At 31.7% G+C, this 27,090-nt stretch overlaps 1 protein-coding gene across 1 annotated transcript in view; it reads right to left on the bottom strand.

Moving 5' to 3' along the window:
- The window catches only part of LOC111707559 (uncharacterized), a 75,747-nt gene that overhangs the window by 3,804 nt on the left and 44,853 nt on the right, over window positions 1-27,090 (bottom strand). Inside the window, exons 31-40 of the mRNA XM_023480676.1 lie at window positions 24,275-24,314; window positions 20,276-20,373; window positions 19,750-19,794; window positions 18,215-18,301; window positions 16,839-16,961; window positions 13,093-13,140; window positions 9,609-9,680; window positions 7,358-7,504; window positions 6,678-6,743; window positions 323-442 (exon numbers count right to left, since the gene is read on the bottom strand). Coding sequence (XP_023336444.1) covers window positions 323-442; window positions 6,678-6,743; window positions 7,358-7,504; window positions 9,609-9,680; window positions 13,093-13,140; window positions 16,839-16,961; window positions 18,215-18,301; window positions 19,750-19,794; window positions 20,276-20,373; window positions 24,275-24,314 — 846 coding nt within the window. The remainder of the gene's footprint in view (window positions 1-322; window positions 443-6,677; window positions 6,744-7,357; window positions 7,505-9,608; window positions 9,681-13,092; window positions 13,141-16,838; window positions 16,962-18,214; window positions 18,302-19,749; window positions 19,795-20,275; window positions 20,374-24,274; window positions 24,315-27,090) is intronic.

Here is a 27,090-nt window from a genome sequence, read left to right as displayed (position 1 = left end):
TTTAAACAAAAGTGTTTCAAATTTACGTCTAAGACAAAGCATGAAAGACCTAATTTTATAATTTTTATATCTTTCTGAAAAACATTAAACAGTTCGGAATATATCATAATAAAAAGTATCAATTTCCGTCTTTAGTTTTCTTTCTAATTCATAATTGCATAAGGTACTTCTCTTAGAAAACCACAATCGAAAATAATCAATTTTCGGCTAGACAAATCAGAATATCTTATTCATCCTTAATCAGACAAAGGTTTAAAGGATCCCGGTGTGAATCAGACGAAACGTAAATAGAGGATTGCTGTAATTAGTAAAGTTTGCTTACCACTCCGTTCTGGACACTGAACCCCAGCTGGTATTTGGTATCAGGGCGCTTTATCTTGACCTCGACAACAGGTGGACAGGAGACAGCGGTCAGCTTCACAGCCGTCTTGTTCTTTGTGTTCTAAACATATTTATATACAGGTCAACTTACATACAGTGGTCAGCGTTTATATCAATACAATGAAGACGAATTTTCAATCTAATTTTTAATTTCTAACGAGCTTTTTTCAAATTACAAGTTTAGAAGTAAACAAAGAGAAGATATTATTTGACAGCTTCTCCTTGTTTCCAAGCTGTTCGAAAGCTTGGTACAAATATAAAAAAAGATATATATATATATATGACTATTTAACTATAACTATGTATGACTATATGACTATATAACAGAATATGACATTAAGACAGAATACAAAAGAACAGAATATAGAATAAAAAAGTTAAAAACTCGAGTATAGAAAAGTATATGATTATATTATAAAACGACTTTTTGTTATTTATTAAAATCAAAATTGAGAAAAACCAATTTTCAATGTCTCAGGGTGGAGAGGGGCATAGGCGCAACTAGAGGGGGGGGGCGGCCGGGCGCGCGCCCTCCCCTAGCACCTGAGAGGGGGGCGCGCCCCCCCTGCAGAATGAAAAGAAAGAAAGAATGGCGAAAATCAGTATCACAGGAATAAGAAAACCAATAGAGTTATTGTAGAAATTTTATTACACAATAGTTAGTTTTAAAAAGAATATTTTTATCTTTCTCAATTCTCAAGGCTAAAGGCTACTGTAAACATTTAATGTAAAAAAAAAGTTCTGAACTGTATTTTATTTGTGTTGAGTTTATAGAGTACTCGTAGATATCAAACTTTGAATTCTTATGGTAAAATATTCCAAGTTATCAAATGTTTACACCACTCGGTGCAAAGATTTAGGGATTAGAATATTTGAGTTTGTGGCAAAAACTCAGTTCCAAATCTAGAGAAAATTCTGAACCTGGCAAATTTTTAACTGATTATCATATTTGATAACTAACAAGATTTATCTTCTTTGACAAAAGTTCTGTAAAATCGAAAATGAATTTAGATTATGAATGTTGGTTAGATCAATCATTAATTCAATAACTTCAAGAGAAAAGGTAACATTATCTGTCCTTTTGCAATGTAAATAATTGAAATTATTATTTACCTATGTATTTTTATGTTTTTTTTCCCCAGAAACTATAAATGATTATTTCTTGCAATTTAATCTGTAATTAAACCAGGTACTTAAAAAATACTCTTTTGCGATTCGCACACATATTCAATGAATTGACTCATATCATTCATTTTACAGCTGTTGGAAGTATAGATTTTGTAAAAACACAAGAACAAAAAATCGATTTGAATTGAACACATAATAATATATTGCCCCCCCCTAGCAAAAGTCCTAGTTGCGCCTCTGGAGAGGGGAGGAGTTGTTAAATAAAACACCCCTGAAAATAATCCCGATGTTATCTCGTAAAAAATGTGTAAAATGTGAGGTTACATATCTCCAGGGATATGATTAATGTCTGAGCAATAAACCAGAGTAATCCTAGTAAATCCTAGATTCACACCAAACCGACCCCAACAATAAAAAATGACCCAGCACTATAAGAAATCCTATCTCGATGTTCGATGGGTTGAATGATTTATTCGACCCTACGGAACGATTTTTTCAGAATTCAAGATTTAGATATCAATATCATAGTAATAGCTATAGCTCTATTCGGTTTTAAAATATCAAGTATTAAGATTTTACTGATCCAAGGGGGGGGGGGGGCTGTGAGCCCCATAACCCCTCCGCCCCTGTGTATACCTCTGCAGTAAACTGTTATTCTGAAATGTTAAAGAATTTTTATAAGCATAGAGAAAAACCAAACGTCTCTTGTTCTTTAACGGGGCCAAATGAAAATACACAGTTTGCCTTGTGCATCTCTATTTACTCTATATATAATCATATTTGTTTCTTATACCTAGATATTAGAGTTCTCTTGAGCATAGAAAGAGTTTAGGATGAGAAGGAGCAGGTTATATTATTAAAGTTTTGCATAGAATTTTAATATAAATTCTTCATAATACAGAAGGATATTAGAGGGCTGAGTGTACAAAGGAAAATCTAGATTTCTTCTCTAGTTTCTGGCACAGTAGGCGGGTGCTCTAATGAGATGGCAAACTTCCATCCACAAAATGGCGCGGATTCCCATAAAAATGCCGCGGTTAGCGTACATTGTCGCAACAATATTGGCGGGAAAACAGATATTAGATGGAATGAAATGATCCCCTGCCACCCCTGGACCACCAGGTTTAGAGATATATTGTCAACTAAAGTTGGGTAATGGATGATATCAGAAATTACACCAGGGTTAAATATATTTTACGTTTTGTCTATCTTTCTTTTGTGGAAAACAAAAACATGAACAAAATGAACTTGCGAACTTACATATATAATGGCTTCTTCAATCAATTAAACCAGTTATCTAATCAAGAATGCGTGAAATATCCATCATATTTATTCATTTTGAAAACAGATAATTTCATATTTGTGATTTCTCTGTAATGTGACTTTTCTGTTACAGAAACAATGTGGGAAATGGTCAAGTTTAAACACATTTTAAAAATCGAAGACGACAATTATTTATATCGATCAGGTAAGGGTTTAAAGGGCAGTGTTGCGAATATGGCAGGACTTCTTTAAATTGAAGGTCAGGTATAATTACAACGACATTCCCTTTAAGATGAAAAATATATAAATTTCAATCCACGAAATGATAAATACAAAGAATTTAAGACACAAACTCTCTGGCTTGCATTCTTTAATGAAATTGTTGTACAGTTTATTTTTGAATATATTATACTAGTTCCCTAGTGGGTGATGGTGCTGGCACCTTGATATACAGAGAGTAAATAGAGATGCATTTCTTTATCCTCAACATTATACTATACACTGTATACAGGAGGGGGGAGGAGGGGGTTTCATCCAGTGGAATATATTTTAAAGTTTCCCCCCCCCCCACAAAGAAAAATGTTCTATAGTATTTGCAGAAAAAAAATAAAAAAACAGCTAAATTCCCAAACCCCCCTTTTAGATATTTTTTGTCAATAATTTCATTATTTAACCCATTTCAGGGAACAAAAGCACAATGGTGTTTAAAAATATATACAACCCTTTTTTAATATCTAAATAGAATAGAGTGAAGAGGGGGGGGGGAAGTGAAATTACAATTTGTATTCTAAAAACTAAGAGTTATTTCCTCTCCTATATATTTTATTCTCTCTCCCTGATAGAATGGTGTTACACAAGAAACTTTAATATACAACTAATATGTCTCCGGAGTTCTCAACTCCAGCACCAGAAAACATATTTTCATAACTTCTTAAAGGGACTGTAACCGTAATTTAATGTGACCCTCGATGCGAAAATTTACAACGATACACAAGAAACCTTACTCTGTTCAAAAATGTAAAGGATAACAACGTTTTTCTGACTCGAAAAGAAAAGTGTTTATTTCTGTAAGTTTCTCCTTCGCTTCTTATAAGCAAGAAAAACGAAAGTCACTTTTGCAGAGAAACCTACACATTAAAATGTTCAGTTAAAAAGCAAAACTATGTATATCTAATTCACAGGCAAAGGTTTTAGGGGTACGGTTGTAAATCGAGGATTGTCCTCTTTGCATGGAGGGTCACTTGAATACACGCTTACAGTCCCTTTAAACTATTTCTTCACTTCGAATAATAATATCATGCTGAACAAGTCAATTTAAATTTTAAAGTAAACATTAAGTTAGATTGAAATTTTAAATGTATCGTTAACAACTCTTTTCGAAAAAATATGACAAAAAAAAATTTTTATTTTATTTTTAATTTGCAACTAAATGAATTTAATTTTCCTATAATTTGTGCTTGCACATAAAACAACAACTAGAGATGCTACGAGTTCCCAAAGTTGTATCAGTAAGTTTTGCAGCTATTTTACCATTTCAACATGTCTAGATTTAACATTGCAAGCCGCTTTTTGACCATGGAATCATTTCGATAGCAGGGAGTGTCGAACCGAATTTCAATGAATGTTGTGAGTTGCCACAAAAAAAATTGGGCCTGCTCATTATCGCCAGTTTAACTTTTGTTGGATGTAAACAGACAAGCCAAATTTATATATATATAATGAAGTTAAATGTTAATATAAGGAAATCTATGAGAGAATTCTTATTGGTCGAAACCCAGCTTTAATATCCAAAAGAGAGGATTAATTGCAGAGTTTTCAACTCTGTTAGAGTAAAGTGAGTTATTTGGTTATATTTAAAAAATTGCTGAATTTGGTTATACATATTTTTCAACCCTAATATCATTACAATAATACAATTAGACACAAAACAGCACAAAACAGCACAAAGGTTGAATTAAAACATCTTATATAGGATTTTCAAACCAAAAATGTCGGGTCTAGTTTGCCTAAATATTATGTTGTGAGCAAGCTCTAGGAAGCCACTGAAAAGGTTCTCAGGGATGACAATATATGTGCAGAGTGCTTTGCAGAACTGGATTTTTTCCTTGTTTTGAACAAGCGTGCAACAAACTCAAGCTAATTCCAGGAACTGCTTTCAAGAGGACTGAACACCCTGAGCAGCTTGATTATCCTCGATAATAAGAGGAAGAAAGATTTCTGCCGGAGAAAAGGATTTCAACTTTTATTGGTGCTTGTGGGTGAATAATATTAAAATAAAATATTTTAAATTTTTTCTATTAAGTTCATTCTTGTCGGATTTGGGTGTTTATTTTTGTTCGTGTTTTTTAAGTGAAAAATAGAATAATTTAAACGTTAATTGTTAGAATAGACTCATGAAAAATAGTGTTGTTTTAAACATTTTTACTGTACCAGCTAAAATGAGTGTAAAACAGTGCTTAGGATCCATTTAATTTTGATGCGGATCCGGATCCTGGATCCGCTTTTCAAAAAAATGGATCCGGATTCGGATCCGGATCCAGGTCATTGATCAAGAAATTTTTTTATTTTAGTTCATATATCTTTTCATACCCAAAAAAATATTAAACATTTTAACATTTTTTTACACTATTTTTCTACTAGTTTGCACAAAATGATAATGATTTTTTTTACTTTATTGGATGAAAAAAAAACAGGTCTAATTCATATTAGCTTTTAGTAAAAGGAGGGCGTTTGGAATATCTGCCTTCAGGCAACTCCTTAGGTCTGATTTGAATATCTTCAGGGCAGAGAACAGTCTCTTACACATCCTTACACCTTAGTTTGTGAAGACTAAATTTGCTTAGTTGCAATGGGGAAAAGGGAGACTTCTCCCCCCCCCCTCCCTCTCTAGTTATTAAAGGGGGTGGGGGAGGGGTGCACGGTGGAGGTCTGAGTTAAGATTTGAGCAAGATAGAAACCAGAGACCCTGAGAATATTTTTTAAATCTGTTAAACAATTCAAAATAGGATATTTTTAAGGAAAATTAACGCTGTTTTGCACATTTTGAAAAATAAAATTGTGCTTGGATCCGGATCCTAAGCACTGGTGTAAAATGATAAAGTTTAGCACTATAACCAAATAACGCAATTTATAACCAACCTAAGTGAAACATATGACCAAATACAGCAATTTGATATGCTTTAAAGCAACCTGTGTATCTTTAGCAATGATGAATCATTTCCATTTTGTCTTCGGCTTCCTACTCAAATATCTTCAAACTTTAGAATAATTGTTTTTTCAAACAATTTGTGTCTAACTTTAGTGAGTTATAGGTGTTTTTCCTAAAAATCGGAAAATTTAAGATTAACTATAACAAAATAACGCACTTTACTCTGATAATATTTTTACTTAACCAGTAGATAAAATATCTGAAGTTGTTTATGATTCCTGTGATCATTCTATATTTATATATAAAGAATGTATGTCAAATCATAACTCAAGAACCCCTTAAACTGATTTGCCTCCAATTTTGATTGGGGAACTCAGGAGAAATTGAACGTGGGTCCAATTTTACAGGGAAAAAGCGCGGGTAAACAGAGCGAGGAACTATGAGTACCCTGGGCAATGCTGGGTTCTCAAGCAAGTAGAATACTTCAACTTATTTCATATAATATCCTAATATTCTAATATTAGAACTCAAGCCGACTTAAATCCTAATTTACATATTTCACTTAAACCCTAGTTTAGCGGAGGAACAGTGAGATTCGAAACACATGACAAGGTTCCTCTACAGATTATTTGGGACAGGGACCCGATTGACCAACCAATTTCATAAATTTATGTATAATCATAAATGATAAGCAAATGCGAAATTGAGTNCTTCGGGTGCAAAATATTTCTAAAAGAATCTTAATTCCAAATCTAACCTTAATATACTGCTGGCAAGTTGAAAGCGGTAGTCCGACAAGAGATACTCCGTTAATAGCAATAACCTAGAATACAAGATTATTAATTAATTAATTAATTAATTTAATTCTAATAAAAAATATATTATTACACAGCAAACCCAAAAAACAAGCAAAATCTAACAGGATTTTGCCAACAAATCCTTTAAGTAGAAGTTTTGAAATGTAAATGTCCATGGCTACAAAAAAAAGTATGCGCGAGTTCGTCAGGTAAAACCAAGTCGCTGGGACACTTCAAAGCCGACACAGTTTTCAAATCTGATGATTAACTTTCATAAATTTCTAAATTTCTAAATATCTGTAGTTTGATATCTAGTAGTTTGATGATGATTTTTCAAAATGCCACTTCAAAACAAGCACGTTATATAATATTTCAAATCTTCATATACTATATATTATATATTTCAAATCTTCATATACTATATATTATATATTTCAAATCTTCATATATTATATATTGTATATTTCAAATCTTCATATATTATATATTATATATTTCAAATCTTCATATATTATATATTATATATTTCAAATCTTCATATCTATCTTAGTTGCTGCAAACAAGTTGGTTGGGACCAGGGGGCTATTCCCAGTCTTTAAGAAGTGTGTAGCTCGCGCTGCCCTGAAAAAAAAAAACTGACCTGATCCCCAATATTAAGATGACCGCAGCGTGCAGCAGGACCGGTCGGGCAAAGGTTAGCGAGTACAATTGTAGGAAGCATACTGCCCCAGCCACTCTCTACTATCACAACACCCAGTATCTCACCTTTAGCTTTAGGCACTACAACCTAAACAGTTCAATATTAGATCAAACATTTTTTTCAAGATTTTTAACAAACATTTTCATTCGTAATATATTCATTTCCCAAGACGGGATGATTCTTATAATCATTATTCTCAAGACAGCAGATATTGTTAAAGGGACTGTAAGCAAAACTTCAAGTGACCCTTTATGTAAAGTTGGCAAAGCCTAAATCTCAACGATATAATCAAAATCTTTATCTGTTTAAAAATGTGGAAGATATTGTCGTTTTTCTGGGGTTAAAGTAATTTAATTCTGATAATTCCTAAATGTTTGTTACCCTGCAGTAGAAATACGCAAGTCACTTTTGTAGGGAAACCATAGTTGAAAATAACCAGTTTTCGAAATTATAAACTTATTCAGACAACGTTTTACCGTTGTAAATCGTACATTGCCATCTTAGTATGGAGGTTCCCTTGAAATTACGCTTACAGTCCCTTTAAGTAGAACAAAACCTAACGGAGAAAAGCCATAGTGCACTGAAACAAATGCAACAATTGAATAAGACAGCACTCAGAACTGATACATGAACATCATATAAAACTTAAAGAGAAAATATAATATGTATAAAAATAAAACCCTTTCAGAGTAACAAATTCTCTTAAAATATTTCACTTAAAGAGACTGCTAGCGTAGTTTTAAGTGACCCTTCATGCAAAAATGGAAATGTCTGATCAAGTATGAGTTAGATTTTGATGCTTTTGTTATTTTCATATTTGCGGTTTCTCAGGGAAAGTGACTTGCACATTACTTGTTTATAAGAAGCAACGGAAAACTCACAGAAATAAACACTTCACGAGACAGAAAACATTATTCTCCAAGTATTAAGGTTTCCTAGGTACCGTTGTGAATCGGGAATTGCCATCTTTACATGGAGGGTAACTAAATCTAAACCAAAGGAAATAACAGGGAACAAAGGCGTATTAAGGGGGGGGGGCATAAAATTAAACCCCTCCACCTGCCGGACAAATTCCTAAATACGCCCCTGACAGGGAACAGAAGGTTTATCAAGATTTAAGAACAAAGAAATAGAAAAATGTAAGATTAAGAAAATTAAATTAGAAAAAAAGGATTATTAAAAAAAAATAGATACAAAAGAAAAAAAAATAATCTAATTATAAAATGGGTAAAGTTAAATGGAGATACAGGGAAGTTAAAAAGCAAAAAAAAGAAGACCAAACAAGAAAGGATTGTTGAACGTAGGAAAAATGGAGTAAAGAAATGGAACAAAAACCCTCATAAAGATTGAAGAAAAAAGATCAGAAAAAAATAGAAAAAAGTTAAAATGTTGAATAAAAAATGAATGAATCTGAGAGATATTAAAAAATAAAAGTAAAATGTTGATAAAAAGATAAAGAAAGAAGACCATAATGCACACAGTCTTTTTTATCTTATACATTCATCTCACAAGTGTCAAGACAATAAATTATTATGCTTACATAAATTCACCAGGGGGAGAAGGAAGAAGGGGGTGGGGGGGGGGCAACACTAAGTGCAAAGAATGCTAGAAAGGAAGGCCAGATGTAAGTAAAGGAAAAATGAAAGGGGTATAGACTGCTGAAACCTAAGCATTTTAGGAATTAATAGAAACCCATAAGAGTTCTATCTGATGTTCCTGTCTCGAGAAATTGATATGAAACTATTTAAAATTTAGACGAAAATTTATCTTTATAAAATTTATCATGTGACCAGAACTCCCACTAATGGCAGTGCAGTATCATTATCACATATCTTCGTCTGTATCACGTGACTAGTATACTGCACTGCCATTGGTAAGAGTTTATAGTAATTTAACAGTTACTAAACAAATGGAGAAATTTTCATTAGTTAGTTTGCAATATTTGATTTATTATGATTTTCAAGTTTTGACGTCATCTATGTATTTGTATTTATGAAATAGTGATCTCTATCTGTACATTTTGTCTGTTTAGTTGTATATTTCCAATCAGAACTCCTGACGATTAGCCTCAAAATTTGACGGAGGAACTCTGTAGAGTAAGTGGGTGGAGTAAGGGGGTGGACTTTATTGTTTAGTTTCCAGACAAAGCTGTGTTTCCTAACTAGTTTATAATTTTTAAACTAAATTTTACCTCCTTTTGCAACTCCTTTTTAGCAAACATAGCAAGCTCATCTCCAAAAATCTCCTGTGAATTTAACACCTCCTAAATAAGAAAAATAGTGAAGCATGGATCTACAGCTGGAAGCATATTTTTAGAGATTCTAACAAATTTACAAAATAAAGGAAATAAATTTTACCACGAACTCAAGTTTTCTAATCCTTATAATTTTACAACCTTATGCATACATGAAAACCTTTGATATTTAAAACTTAGATCATTTTACATAACATAATTCATAGTTTGAAGTATCTAAGGTCTACGCCATTGGGATGCAATATAGAAATAGGGATTAGAAAATCATAGTTTGTGACAAAAACTAATTCCTTTATTTCTCAACATTAACAGATTCCGTATGAAGTTAATTAATTTATTAATATGATCTTCCTACTAATATTCTTTTACGCATATTGAGTAAAACGCCTTTACTAAATAAAAAAGTTTTAACAAAATTTCGACCGAGATATTTAAATTCTACATCTTTGTACAGAAAACTGTTTTTGGTTTCTTGTTTGGTAAAAATGAGGCCAATGACCAATAACCATACAGTAAAATCTATATATAAATTTGGCTTGTCTGTATGTCCGTTTGTATCCAATAAACGTCAAAACGGCTTAACCGATCGGGGCCAAATTTTATTTTTTGGTTATTTGGTGAGTTAATCTCTAGACCCCACTTAGGAGTTTATTGAGAATATCTGCGAATCTATAGATTCATGGAGTAACTATTTTTACTATATCACTATGTTTACTCAAACAATGTCTCCAGCATATCGTTGGTAAATGTGTTTAAACACTTTAAGGATTTCTAGCATTTTTAACTTCTCCCGGTAAACTGTTCCATAAATTCACTACTCTCTGACTAAAAAATTAGCTCTTAATTCCAGTCTAGATCGCGAGGGCATCAGATTGAGGGGATCTGCAGTTAGACGAGTTAGTCTATGTTCTCCTGACCCGACTATGTTAAATCATGTTTCACTCCTAACATCATCAAAACCATGGATAATCTTAAATGTTTGTAGCATGTCAATATAGATTCTTCTTTTCTCCAGGGATTCAAGTCTCAGTTCTTTTAGTTTATCTTCATAATTTTTACCAGACAGTCCAGATATCATATTAACAGCTCTACGTTGTACCCGCTCTAGTACATTTTTGTATGCAGCTGTCCAGGGACACCACGCTGAGACAGAAAACTCTAAATGACATCTTACATATTGTTTATACAAGTTCAGGAAAACATGCCGATCTCTGAAATGGAATGCACGTGAAATTCAAATTGTTCCCAGAATATAGTTTGCTGTTTTAGCAGCTTCTAGGCACTGGATAGAGGGTTTTAAATCATGTGACACTTTCACTCCAATATCCTTCTCTATTTTGACCTCAGATAACTTAATTCCGTTCATAAAGTATTCATATTTGGGATTATTATGTCCAACATGAAGAATCTTGCATTTAGCAACATTAAATGACATACCCCACAAATCTGCCCATTCACAGGACAGGTTAAGACAGTCCTGTAAATTATTACGATCTTCCTCTGTTAGAATACATTGTGCGAGTTTGGTGTCATCTGCAAACTTTCTCATTATTGTAATAAGTTTGGTTACGGTGTCTATATCATTGATAAATATCACAAAAGCTAATGGTCCGAGTACTGATCCTTGGGGTACACCTGAGAGTACAGGCTCCCAGGTAGATTGTTCTCCCTTTGCCTTCTTTCAGTCAACCACTTGTTAATCCATTAAAGTACATTTCCTTCTATGCTATGAGATTTTAACTTTTGGATCAGTCGGTGTTTGGGCACTTTATCAATTAAATGCTTTTGAGAAGTCTAGATAAATTATGTCCATAGGAATGTTATTATCACTCTCTAGCGTGATTTTTTCCATGAACTCTAATAGATTAGTTGCACACGATTTATGTTTCATAAAACCATGCTGAGATTTATTTAATAGACTATTATTCACTAAGTGGTCAGCAACTTGATCCTTGATGATGGATTCCATTACCTTACATGGTATTGAAGTAAGAGAGATTGGACGATAGTTTCCTGGTTCTTTCTTACTGCCCTTTTTAAAGATTGGTGCGATATTTCCATCTCTCCAATCTTGTGGCACAATTCCACTTGACGTAGATTTATTAAATATCACGGCCAGCGGTTCAGATAGTACATTACTGAAAGTTTTGAGCAGTTTGGAGGACAGGTTATCAGGTCCGGCAGAATTTGAAGATTTCAGATTATCGATCTTAGTTTTAACAGCTCCTCACTGGTAAATAAGATGTCTGAGATTATACTATTGGAGGGGAGTGTATCAAGGTTTGGTATGTGTGGGACCTCACGTTACCCCAGGGAAGATTTATGAATGATCAAAATTTAAAAAACTTGTGTTTACAAGTTTTTTATTTTTGTAATTTTTTTTAAATCTTGAAAATCGGCAAATTTTTTTCATTAGATCTGCGAAATTCTTTTCTTCTTTATTTTTCAATGTTTACAATGAGAACACGTTCACAATTGAAACAGAAGATGGGCGCGAAGCGCCCTAAAAGCCTAGTTCCTAATACTTTTCTAATTTCGTAACTTTCTAATATTTTTCGTGCAAGTTTAAATTTTTACGACTTTTTTGGGGTAAAACAACACATTTACACCCACTGCATGAGGTTACGATCTGGGTCCGCAACATTTTATCTCACCGGATTTAATTGGCAAAAATGCATCCAAAATTTACAAAAAAAACAAATGTGAACTGAAATGACTGTGACGTTCTTTCTTTCTCTCATTGAGGTAAATCAAGTTTCAACAAAAATAGAGTTTTTTGAAATCAGAAACTTTTTTTACAACATTCACGGATTCAGAATCCGGATCTAGATCCGCAGATCCGGATCAAACTGGAACGGATCCTAAGCACTGAAACTCTGTCAGCAAAAAAGAATAATTTAAAGAAAATCTGGAAAGAAAATAAATGTTGTCGAGTCTGAAACCTTTCTCAAGAAATTCCCACAAGCAGTGAACAATTTTAATTTTGTGTGAATAATAAATTTACAATCCAGTTTGTCTAGGACATGATTCATTACCATTGGAAATATACATAATTTGGCAAAATTTTATAAATTTTGCCATCTATGTAGCAAATATCGTAGCAATTCCCATATTTGTAAACCTGAACATACCTAGATATATCACATTGTACATTGTCTGTAAATCTAAATGCGCTTATCATGAACTACGCAAAACTTGTAATGCAATTAACATAGCCTAGCTTCGTCTTTAAATACGTCAAAACCTGTATTCTGCGCTAATCTTGTAAATACGTACTGTAAACTTAACCAGTAACATAGATATCTAAATAAACGTCAGTTGGAATATACTCCACTTTGATTACGGTAAGAGAGTGTCCCTGTTTTCAAATATGGCCGCCATTCTCTATCTTTTAAGTCTAATCATTTTAATTGAAACTAACCTGGTAATCCATTTCTTTAACAAAGGAGTTGTCTTCTATCCCATTCGCCTAAATTATTAATTCAAGTAAATTACTAAATTGGTTTAATAATATAGTTTAACAAAGAACATTGTACATAAATCGGTGTACTGCATATTAAACGTCACAGCTTAGGCTGTAATTAAACAATGCATTAAATGTCAACATATGCTAATGTCAGGACTGAGAACTGTCCTCAAACCATTACTTTCCAATCCTAATATAGGTGCAACGTTGATATTTTAGATCTACTATGAATTCTAGTATTCAAAAGGATTACACTATCAGGTTGCAAAGATGGATTTAAAAATTATTGCATAATTAAGTTGTGGCATTAGTTTAACAGCAGTAAAACTTTTTTAAAATGTAATATACGTCGTTAGTAAACATATTTACCAAACAAATAAATAAAAAAGGTTTCATAAAGTTGTATATTTCACTATATCAATTTATAAACTTATAGATACCAGTACTTAGGAATGTAAACCGGTTTGGCTTGTTTTTAATTTTTTAAGGAAAACTTTAAAAATTTCCAAACTGTATTTTGTTTATATTTGCTTTTAAATAAACCTCGCAATATTTTTATCCTAAAGAAAAAAACAGAAAATAGTTTTTTTGTATATTCTCTGTCAGGGCAAAATTTGGCATAGTGTAAAACAGCAAATGTTCAGAATAAACAAAATTGATTAATAAAATTTGTTAAACTTATCAGATTTTTGTGGAACTTTTTAACAGTAAAAAAAACCCTAAAAAAATAAGCCAAAACCGACTTATTGAACAGTCTTTTTGTTGTTATTAAACAAATCTAAATTAAATGGATTACTTTAAGTGGATATGTATGAGGATTAAATCCGACCTCTATTCCCAGTTTTAGGGACACCCGGTGCAGTGTACATTGTACAGGGAGTACAATGTTTAGGTGTAACCTGTACCGTGTACATATATCATATTCTTACTTAATCTTAGTAAACAAATCTACCATAAAGAATACAAATATAGTATCGAAACTCACATTAAGCAAACAAACCCTCAGGGNCTGAATTTTGAAGATCTGTGAGAAAAAATGAAAAATTAGACATGAAAAGGAATGTTTTTATTTTACTCTATTTTTTCAGTTTCCATAAAAATCGTTTATTTTCCAAAATGTAGCGATTACAACCCTAAAAAATAAACCTAGCTTCTAGGGGAAAAATTATTTTCAAAAGAGGTGGGGAATAATTTTTCAGGAAAATATACACCCCTGCAAAGCCTAGTATGAGGGTAAACATATTACACTAGATAAACAGTGTAGAATAAAGCCTAGTGTACGATGTTGCTACATGCAATAATGTCACAAATTCCATTAACGATGTACTCCTCCCTCCCTATAAACAATGATAAAAATTGTACACACTGATATATCGAAATAAAATATATTTTGTTGAATTTCTGAGTTTATAGACAGGGGGCTCCAATTGTCCCTCAATTTAGCTGGCATTTTTGCTTGCAAAAGCGAACATGAGGACACATCTGAAGGACACACTAATAATGTGATATACAATATTCACACATACATTACAGTTTTATATAATAGTAAAAGTAATTAACTTTTATTATGTTTAATATATTTTTCCCAAAGATGATTTAATAGATAGGTAGATTGTAAATAGCTTCTAACAGACATCTCTTATTTGTCGCTTTTCGAAAATAATTGTTGTTTTATATGACCGATCAAAAGATTGAATATTATTAATAAGCATAAAAAAGCAAATACAATTAAGCAAAGCTTAAAACTTTGTCTCGTCACTTTCCTACCTTTGTTTTACTTACATTGATTAATTTGTTTCATTAAGTACAATACATACAATACATTGTTGTCGGTGCTTTAACGCATGTATATACGGGGTGTCCCACATCATATTAGATCGTTTCTAGCTCTAAATTGGGATTTAAGAGACTAGTCGGAAACATTTAAAAAAACTTAATGTGCGTATTTTGGCGTTAAATCTTGGGAGATAACCCAATATGGTATGGACGCTCTGTAAAGTGATAAATCAACAACATTCCCATCAAGGATAAAATGCGTATTCCCATCTAGGATAAAATGCGTATTCCCATCTAGTTTAAAATGCGCATTTCGAAAAGCATTGATTATTGTTCTATCTCGCAATATCTTAAAATTTCTACTATTCATATTACTTCATCCATCATTTTATATAATAAGGTATAATAATATAATAAGGTTAATAAGGTACTTCTTCTTTATTCGTGAACAACTTCAAATAATTAATGCTTGAAATTCAAGTTACATTTGTAAAGGAATTGAGTCTTTGGAACAAAATCAAATGTTGTAAACTCGATGTTGTAAACCTTTGATATTTCAAACTCAGATTATTAGATCTAACAGAATTCATAGTTTGAAATATCTAAGGTCTGCAACATTTGGTTCCAAAGATATAGTGATTAGAAAATCAGAGTTTGTGGCAAAGACAAAATTCCTTTGGAAAAATTTCACTCTGGGGAACTCTTAAGCGAGGAAGGGAGGGGATAGTTATTTAAATGTTAAGAATTTAATTATCTACAATTAAGTAATTAGTAAATCTAATCTGACACCAGCTTAAATAAGCTAAACACAATTATGTAAATTTACATATATTAAAATATAAAACAGCTCAAGCACAAATAAACAGGTTCAGTAAGGGTTTAGCATATGGTTAAGGACCTGAATCCAAGTGGACAGAAATCAACCAAACCATTGAAAAATACATTTTAAGTGTCAAATTAGAAAAAAGTTATCATTCAAACATTCATAACATCGAATAGAATTTTTGGAGAAATTTAGAAAGTTGAAATAGAAATTAGAAAAACTTGAAAATGTTGGAGATTGCTTGTTTAAAAAAATTTATCATTTTCTAATATTAACATAATGTGCTGGATCCGCTTCCATTTTTTGTACGGGACGGATATAGGATCCGGATCCGCATCAACATGAAGTGGATCCTAAGCACTGGTGTAGTGGTGTACACTAAAAACGTGCAATATATTTGAGTTCTCTGTTGGTTGAATTTAATATATCCTATTGAAAGCTTAGTGCACATCCCTTGGACAATTTACTTGATGTGATCCCATTTTCAGCTCCCCCCCCCCNAAGGTAGAACGATCATAAGGTAGAACAATAAAAGGTAGAATTACAAAAGGTAGAATTACAAAAGGTAAAATTACAAAAGGTAGAACGATCATAAGGTAGAACAACATAAGGTAGAATTACAAAAGGTAGAACGATCATAAGGTAGAATTTCAAAAGGTAGAACGATCATAAGGTAAAACAACAACAGGTAGAACGATTATAAGGTAGAATATTCAAAAGGTAGAGCGATTATAAGGTAGAACATTCAAAAGGTAGAACGATCATAAGGTAGAACAACAAAAGGTAAAATTACAAAAGGTAGAATTACAAAAGGTAAAATTACAAAAGGTAGAATTACAAAAGGTAAAATTACAAAAGGTAAAATTACAAAAGGTAGAATTACATTGATTATAAAACGTCAAAGTTACAGAAAGTTTAGTTTTAACCAAACCTATAACATTTATCTTAAAACTTAAAAACTAGAGAAAGTAATTAGAGTAACAAAGCGTCGTAACAACCCTTATTACAATATTTTAGTCGCAAATTAAATGAGGAATTACAAAATGTTCGTTAAAAGTTTAAAAACAGAGTACTTTCCAAAAATATTTTTGAAGAAAAATTAATACTCAAAAATGAAGAAAAATTTCACCTGAGGTATTAATCGTCTTCTTGCCATAATAACAACAAGGTCCCCAATATCAGCTATGTAGGATATAGTTCGTAGTCCATGGTCCATCATAATTTCCTAATTAATATAATATCATTATATATGCAGTCGAATATTCAGACATTTATTGACAATATTTGTTTCTAAATTCATATTTATATTTTGGCACATTCAGAATTCCGACATACTGTACTTTTTAACAGTGCAATGTAAAATTTACAGTGAGCATGTTGATATGAGTTGATTTTGGCCATTCTATTAGATCCGATTCAAAAGCATTTAGGTCCATGCGGCCGCCAGAAAAAATGTCCGAACATATTAAAACTGTTCTATATCACTGTTAAAATGTCGACACTGACTGGAGTCTGAACGAAGCAAAATCAAACCATTTGAAAATTAGTTCCAGTTTATTTCTCCTGCAAAAGTCGTATAGTAAAATTTGAAAAAACAATTTTGAAAAAAATTAAATCTTTGCCACAAACTCTAATTTGCTTATCTCAATATCTTTGCAACCTGATAGTATAACTACAAACCTTTGACATTTCAAACTTAGATTATTACATCTTTAAAATTTATAGGTTGAAATATTTAAGGACCACGCCATTGGGCTGCAGATATTATAAAATCATAGTTTGTGGCAAAGATTCTAGTGGAAAATGCAAATCAAACCCAATAACCAATAATTTGATATATATTTTCGTAGAACCACTGGATAGCCCAAAAAACATTAAAACCAGAACTACAAGGATGCCCAACACATGTGAAAATATTAGAGAAGAATTAGTGAGAATAAATGTGGTTCTGCCAGTAGTTGGACAGGGGTGTATTTTTTTCGTGACATTTATTCCCCCCCCCCCCCTTTTGCTTCTGCATTGTTTAAAATCAAATTTGAATTGAGGAAATTAATGATTTTTATGGGAAAATCATTGCAACTTAAAGTAAACTGTATTAAAAAGAATGAAAAAATGTTGCCTTTAGATGTCCAATTTTTTATTCCCCCCTCCCCCTATATCATCGAAAATAATTCTGAAAAACATATACACCCCTGTAGTTGGATACAAGAATTGGAATCCTATAATACGAGGATTAGAGGAAGATATATACGTACAAAGTTGGTAATCCTACTATTCAGATAGTTCACCACTGAATGTACATCATGTACAATGTACATTGTAAAATGCGCGTACAATTTACAAATAGACATTTATAAATATACATATATATCCACGATATTAAGAACGATTTTTTAAATAATTTTCATATTTAGACCTCTTAAAGGCGTTTGATTTATCAATGTTTTAATTTTTCTTTCTCAATACTAAAAACAACACCTTGAGATCTGTGTTGAGCACCATAATTTTCTCTGTAGAGATGAATAAATCTACCTCGGTACTAGGCTGTACGTCTCCAGCAGGCGCCTGATTGATTGATTATTAATTAGTAGTTTTTAAATAATCAAATCAAATTTAAATGATAAACCAAGATTCAAAATTATTTATTTTTAGATAAAAGAGCAAGGATATTTTTTTCAGTTAAAGGGAGTGACCGGCAATGGACTGAGATTGCAGTATTGTTGAGAAATTTTTTAGGATTCATTTGAGACTTATCAGATGTTTTTACGGTGCATATTTGTTCAGCAAGAGCGCAAATTCAATATTTAGAATCCTAATTGATTATAAAAACTCTGAATCCTAAAAAATGTCCTAAAAAATTTTCAATAAAACTGCAATCTCAGTTCAAATACCATACAGGTGTTGTTTATCTCGGGATCACATATGTAGACGGATATATCAAATTTCTCTTCAATACCTCGTGGTGGTCGTATTGCAGTAATAACTTTAATTGAGGGAGCAAGTAATGATCCTTAATTTAAAAAGACTCCACATTGTATATGCGTTCAAGATTAACACTAAAGTTTTGACCTTTGAACGGATTTGTGACGTTAAAACTAAAAAAACAGGATGGGGAAAACACATAAACACTTACCATGTTTTTTGAAAAATTAAAATTTTGAAAATATTAATTAGAGATATGTAAAAAATAAAATAAAGTAGAAAAGTGTGAAAACTACGAAAACCAAAATGTTGTATAAACTTTAATAGAAATTCCAGAGAACCTTAAGATTGAATAAGTTTAAACGAACCAAGGAGCTGCCGCAGCAGGAGAGGTTAAATTGTTCACAACTACATAATTTAAAGAAACAGAGCTGGGAACTTAAGAATGGGATACCTTTAATTCCGACTGCTTAATCCGAATATCCAATGTCGACACTTTTGATTTCTTGCATAATCCACTCATTTTTGGATATAGTACAGAAAAAAAAAACAGAATATTCAAAATTAGAGAGCCCCTCCCGTTTCTGTATATTAATCTTAAATGGCGCGCAAAATTTTAAATTTTCCGGCCTCTGATACGCGACTGTGATTGGATGAATTTTATACACTTTTCAGGATACAAGTACAAGATTAGGTTAGTCTCGAGCTTAAGAAAAAGAGAGGATCAAGCATTGATCTCGATATTCACAAGTTCCCAGCTCTGAAGACGTAATTTTAAGTGAACTTTAACTAGGCAACAATGTGGATAATGTCGTCGTTTTTCTATCTGCCCATATCCTTCCTTGCCCCGTTTTTAGAGCAAAAAGAAATAGGGAATTATTAATTTTGCTCAGGCAAAGAGCTACTTAAAATCACGTCGAGTTTCGACAACAAAAACATGCAGTACGTTACATAGCAATGTGTACTTACCAACGCCTGGAGAAAGCAGAAAAAGATGATGTTAGTCAATGTTGTTAATTTAACAGCATTTAAGCTGATCGTGAAAAGACAATATTAATACTAATATTATTATTTGTTGTTCAAGTTTGTACCTTAATTCTTGAAACAGCTTCCTCAGCCTGCATCATACGGGTAGCCTAGATCAATTAATAAATCAATCAATTATGTTTTAATTAATCAAACAAACGATCCATCGATAAGGTAACAAACAGGGAGTAAGGAATAGAAGGGAGATATAACTGACGCGGTTCGCCCTATACCATGTGATTATACATGCTTTGCAGATGGTACTTCATTTGTATAAGATATATTCAAAATAGGATTATTGTATACGCGGTAATTGTAACATTAGACAAATATTTCTTATTCAAATGGAGTACCGTCTGCAAAGCATATGGTAGGGCAAACCGCGTCAGTTATTTAATCAACCAGCCTTACACAATTTTTCAATCATTAATTAATTCAATAAAAAAAGATGAATCCATAATAGGACCTAGACAATTTGATAAAAGGTTCCAATAAGAAATGTTATAATATCAGATATTATTATATGAATCTACAATTATCTTGTTATATGAATGGATACAAAAAAATTCAAAAATCTCTCTGAATTCTGACCTTTGTAGGTTGACCTTCACATACTAGCTGAGTAGATCCTAGGTATCTAGCTCTGAAGAGAACACCCTCTATTAATACTTTAGGATCTGTAACAGGACCTAAAAGATATATTAAATACATATCTTGAAAGGAACTGTAAGCGTGTATTCAAGTGACCCTCCATGCAAAAATGGCAATGCCCTATTTACAACAGTACCCTGAAAAGCTTTGTCTGATAAAGTATGAATTATATCCATTTTTGTTGTTTACTTTAACTGTTTATTTTTAGCTGCGGTTTCTTTGCAAGCGTAACTAGCGCATTTCTGGCTAAAAAGAAGACATTATCATTCTTATATTATTGGATTGGCTGCTACATTAATTAGTTTCATTCTTTGAATTTTTTTTATGAACAAATTAAAGACTTTATTCAAGGCAAACACAAAATTCAACATACAGATCATTTAGGTCGTAATTAAAGTTCTATCCTAGTAACCCTGCATTCTTTAAATATTCAAATAGAGACAGGGCTGTTATATTAAACTTAATAACATGATCTAGACATGTCAAAGTGCGACTTTGCGACTCTTCTAGTTTTGATTTTAGATCCACGAGTGAGAAATGGATTTGGTTGCAAACAGACATCTGAACACTTTTTTATCTCTTCAATAGCTTTTCAAGGATTTATGTCAGAAAAATTTCTAATTTCAAGCTAAAATAAAATTCACTTTAGTAAAATGCAATCCAGAATTTGACTGGGTAGATTGAGTTTATATGAATTTATAAATCAAATATCTCTGTTTATTGAAATGCAATCCAGAATTTGTCTGGGTAGATTGAGTTTACATGAATTTATAAATCAAATATCTCTGTTTATTGAAATGCAATCCAGAATTTGTCTGGGCAGATTGAGTTTATATGAATTTATAAATCAAATATCTCTGTTTAATTGAAATGCAATCCAGAATTTGTCTGGGTAGATTGAGTTTATATGTATTTATAAATCTAATATCTCTGTTTATTGAAATGCAATCCAGAATTTGTCTGGGTAGATTGAGTTTATATGAATTTATAAATCTAATATCTCTGTTTAATAAATGCAATCCAGAATTTGTCTGGGGAGATTGAGTTTCTATGAATTTATAAATCTAATATCTCTGTTCAGATTTAATTTCATAAATACAAATTGTTTCCAAACAAAGGAATTAGATGAAACAGAACCTACTGAAAGGTTATAAAGGATTCATTATCAAATACAGAAACCATTACTTCAACTTTGTTTCTAGAAACAGTAGGATAATAGATTTATAGTTGATACACTGCACTGGAAACTGGACAGGAGGCAATGAAGGAGTAATTATCAAATATTTATACCCAGGGGACATTAGTTCCAAAACTAACACTTGGCCCAATTCTAACACTGAGTGATAGAAATGGGCACAAATTGAAAGACTGGGTTTTTGGGATCCCGGCCCATATCTAGAGTAAAAGTCGATAATAAAAACTTTAACTAACATTTTATGAAACATGACGAGGACAACAATTCCCAATTTCAAACTTTTTTTAAATCAAAATTATATTAGGAGTTCGTTTTATATTAAATCTCTTTACCGTTTTCAAGACAATGTCAGGTTTTCCATTTTCGAACATATCCTGAATTTGGAACATTGTCGCGTTTTTGAGACAAAACCCACTTCACCGTTTTTGAGTATAATCCGCAATTCAAAACAAAACTCACTCTCATAACTTACAAAATAAATCACTGAAAACAAAAATGAAGAATAAATTAACTTCTGAATTATTTCCACATTTCATCTGCTAACTAAAAGAGTATCGATGATTTATTTTCAAGCATTTTAAACAAACAGTTTCCTGCATTTCTAGTTACATATTTATGTAAGAACAAATGATGTTAATATTTTGATTTCTTTTTGCTGTAATGATTTTTAAATCATAACATAACAATTTGCTTTTATTTTCTATTTTGTTTATATTATACCTTATCAAAAATCTTGTTTTGCTACGTAAGTGCGTAAATGCCTAAAAATTTACGTTGATATGAATTCCGGTAATTGTCTCAAAACCAGGATATGTTCCGAAAACGCAACATGAGCTGAAATCCGGTAATTGTTTCAAAAAGGGATATGTTCGAAAATGAAATCAAGAATCATCAAAAACTAATTCTCACACTTTATTATTAGTTTAAAATTGACATTTATTGTTTCAATATGTAGTTTTAGCCATTTTTTATATATATATGGTGTAATTTTGTTATACTCGTCTTGGATTTAAAGATTTATACTCTTGACAAGGATAACTTTGCATATTTGGCCCATTTCTAACACTCAGTGTTAGAAATGGGCCAAGTGTTAGTTTTGAAACTGATATCCCCTGAAACCCCCCTCCCCCATAACAATACTTATACTCCTCCCCACCCTCCCCACCTCCCTCATAACAAAACCTATTGCACCTTGGCCCAAATGTTCTTTGTAATGGAAACACAGTAAAAAGCGAAAATAGGACAATACAACTCAAGTCTAGGTTAACTTTGAAGAAAAGTGCAACAAATCGGATAAAAAAGTTGGAACACTTGAATTACAATAGAGAAGTGTGAAGCAGGCAAACTACCCTTTTTACTTAACCTGATTGCTCAATTCTCTCAGACAAAAGAAAAGGGATGAAAGGAGTAAAAACGCATCAATGCTTCCTGTTCTTTTCAATAAATGTTGTTGCACCCTGATGATTGGCCCGATATCGGAAAACAATTTTCAATGCTCCTCTCTACTCTACCCCTACCATGGATACCATGTACTCATTCTACAAACTCAAAATTAATTGTTCGGATTCTGATCCCCCCCCCCCCCTAAAGGGACTGTAAGCTTAATTAAAATTGACCCTCCATCTCCATGCAAAGACGACAATGCCCTTTTCAAAACGGCACCCTTAAAAGCTGTGTCTAATCAAGTATGAATTAGATATCCATGTGTAAAATATAAAAAAATTTTATTTTCAACTATGAATTCTCTACAAAAGTGACTTGCGCATTTCTAATGCATGGAAACGTATAGGAATTTTAGAATTTAACATTTTTAACCCTAGAAATTTTAATTTTTCTCTTCGAAAATATTTGGAGGTTATATGTGCTTTCTCAGAGTGAAAGATGACTTAACGGGTGATGGGGGGGGCAAGCGTTTTATTTTAAACATTATTAATCAAGCTATACCCCAGTGTGGGTTTTATTCAATCTCCAGATATTCAAAAAAGTTTAAGTGGATGATTTAACTTTCCCCAGATGTTGAGATTAAAATAGAAACTTTTAAAAAATCCTATATAGGAGGAGGAAACAATTTCAGAACTTTACACCAAACTCAATTTAAATATATCTATATTTACTAAATATACTAAATAGCATTGTAATATTATTAATATTAATAATACTAAATATTATTAAGTGTGTGAAAAACATTTCAGTAAAAAATTGAGAATTTTCTTCAAACTCTGATTTTTTAATCCCTATATCTTTGCTGTCCAATGTCGTAGACCTTAGATATTTCAAACTATGAATTCTGTATTCTGACAGATAAAAAATATCAGGTTGCAAAGTTAAAGGATAAGTACGACCTGAGCTGAAAACTTAAAAATTCTCGATTACTTCTTTTATTTATCTTAAGATTAATTTAGTCTTAAATTAATTTCCAAGAAAGTATCTAAAGTGCACCAATCAGAGTGTCAATTGTAAAACCCGAACATCCAACAGAAGCCGAGAAATTTTCAATTTGCGCACGAACAATGAGATAATCCTACTTATCGGAATCCAGCAGTAATATACAAAAGAAAGGATTAAGAAGAAAATCAAAAGTGTCCAAAATGGATACAGAGATTTAGCAATATTTAGGGTATCCAAATCCAATTCAAGAGTTTTCAACGTAACATTTCTATTCAGTTTAGATATAATAATTTTTTTGTGACAGTTAAAAATATTTCTTTATTTTCTATTTTAATATAATACAAGTTTAATCCTACCTTCATTTGTCTTGGAGGATTTCCCCTTGGAAGATTCATTCTGAAATAAAGAATAGTTAGTTATACAGATATAGAACACATATAAACTCTAACTCAGGGGTTTATACAGTTAGCTATACAGATATAGAACACATATAAACTCTAATTCAGGGGTTTATATAGTTAGCTATACAGATATAGAACACATATAAACTCTAATTCAGGGGTTTATATAGTTAGTTATACAGATATAGAACACATATAAACTCTAATTCAGGGGTTTATATATTCTTAAATACTTTTTTTTACTTATTCTATTAGGTTGCTTTTTAGACGCTTAAATTGATTAGTTTAATCAACAAAAAATGTCAAGGAATTAATTGTAAAAGGGTAAGAAATGTTGTAAATTTAAAAGGGAAATCCTGAAATTATATATTCCCCTGTCCCAATTAGTCCAAAGAAGATTACTTGCAGTACTCAGGATTAGTATCAGAACCCAGGGATGGTGCTCAACATACTCAACAAGAGAATATTCCAAAATCTACATTTCCCAAATTTACGTTCTCTCGCATTTACATTTTCCCGCATTTACAGTTTCCCAAATCTAAATATTCCAAAACAAAAATACATTTAACAAGTCCACATATTCACAAAACTACATTTTCCTACCTCTACATATTCTCGAAATTACCATAATATCTTATGTAAGAGATTTTTCTTAAAACCTTATTCTCCTTAAAAAGGGCCAAACAATACATTCAGGAGATTTTGGGATAATGTGGTTCGTGAAAGTTAACGATAGTTTCTGAAGTTCTAATCGAGAAGGTATCCGATCCGAACTACACTTTTTGCCTATCCTGTATTTTAATCTTTAAAAAATGCAGATCATCTTGTGGATAAATAAATAAAAAAAACGTGTTTTCATTTGAAATTTTATCCCTAAAATTATTTAATTTAAATTCTATTTTAGAATTGTTGTGCCGTATTTTTAACTGAGAGTAGAAGATATGTTTAATACGATAATTTTAAATCAATGATTCTTCAAATATTATCTCACTTTGCGTAAAAGAGTAAAAATACAGAAAATTTTTCTGAGATAAAACCTTTTCTAAAAAATATTATTTGATTAGTAAAATATAGTATTTACGATGCATGCAATTTTATTTTCATGAAAATAGTCGGAATTTGGTAAGGGACTTCAAGCTTATTTTCAAATAACCCTCCAGGCAAAGATGGCATTGCCAGATTCAGAACGGTGTCCTTGAATCCTTTATTTGATCAATAGTTTGACAGATGTTTTCATTTTTATAGAGTTAAACATGTTCTAGATTTAAAAATGTTCAGTTTAAAAATTCCAATTCGTTTTCCTACAGTAGAAAATGTCCACGTCACTTTTATTTAAGAATGACAGAAAAAAGTCTTTTAAATTTTCGACGCCGAATCTATCAGTTGTGAGAAAGGGGGGGGGGGGTATCCAACCGTATTGTTGTATATTAATAAGGTGGAACAGGTTTGCTTTTATTACGTTCTATTTATCCCTAAATGTTGATTGCCTTTAATACAATATGTAGTTGAGATAAGCCTTTAGCTTAACCAACACTGTTTGAGGTTAGATTAACGTAGATGATGTAGAAGGAAGAGGAGGAGGGGGGGGGGGAATAATCTAAAAAATAAAAAACAAATCGTGTGTTCAAAAGTACGAAAATAAATGCTGGAAAAAAATGTTAAAAATATGTTTTTACTTTCTAAAAAATAGTTGGATGTGGAAAGCCTGACACTGAAAATGTTTCAAAATATTCTACAAAGAATTAATAAATCCAATAGATTGATAGATAGATTGATCTTCACCAGGTTTTTCATGTAACCCTGTAACATATGGAGAGAACGATTTTATCCTTCCAATCAGAAAATAGACAGATATATATAATATATATAGAGAATATCTAGCAAAGATTTATCTAGAAATATCTTGAGTAATCAAACATAACTAAACCTATCTAGAACATCTAGAAATATCTTGAAAAATCTAGAAATATCTTGAAAATCTAGAAATATCTTGAAAAATCTAGAAATATCTTGAAAAATCTAGAAATATCTTTAAAAATCTAGAAATATCTAGAAAATCTAGAAAAATCTTGAAAAATCTAGAAAAATCTTGAAAAATCTAGAAATATCTTGAAAAATCTAGAAATATCTTGAAAAATCTAGAAATATCTTGAAAAATCAAGAAATATCTTGAAAAATCAAGAAATATCTTGAAAAATCAAGAAATATCTTGAAAAATCTAAAAATATCTAGAACATCTAGAAATATCTTGAAAAATCTAGAAATATCTTGAAAAATTTAGAAATATCTTGAAAAATCTAGAAATATCTTGAAAAATCTAGAAATATCTTGAAAAATCTAGAAATATTTTGAAAAATCTAGAAATATCTTGAAAAATCTAGAAATCTAAAACAATGTAGAGACAATGTACCGCAGAAAGTGAGAAGAAATGTAAACAGTGCAGAACACACAACTGTGGAACTAAAGGGGATGGTGGAGTTGGCACATTTGATGTAGGGGGGGGGGGCCCTGCCTTCATTTTTGGTTCAAATCTTCCAATTTTTTGGGTGCACGCCTAATTAGTGATCGAAATTCCTAAAATAAAATAAAATTGAATTTTAATGACCTCTAATGACCTCTAATGACCTCTAATGACCTCCAGAAATAGAAAATATTTCAACTATGGCTTTATGCACATCAAACGAAAGCTAGAGACCCAGGGAATACAGTGGCAGCAAAAAATCCAGCGTTTGACCTTCTAATGACCTCTTACGACCTCTAATGACCTAAAT

Source organism: Eurytemora carolleeae, unplaced genomic scaffold (genome assembly GCF_000591075.1).
Source record: "Eurytemora carolleeae unplaced genomic scaffold, Eaff_2.0 scaffold152, whole genome shotgun sequence".
In the NCBI taxonomy this organism is placed as follows: domain Eukaryota; kingdom Metazoa; phylum Arthropoda; class Copepoda; order Calanoida; family Temoridae; genus Eurytemora; species Eurytemora carolleeae.
This window is presented reverse-complemented; position numbering and strand designations above follow the sequence as displayed.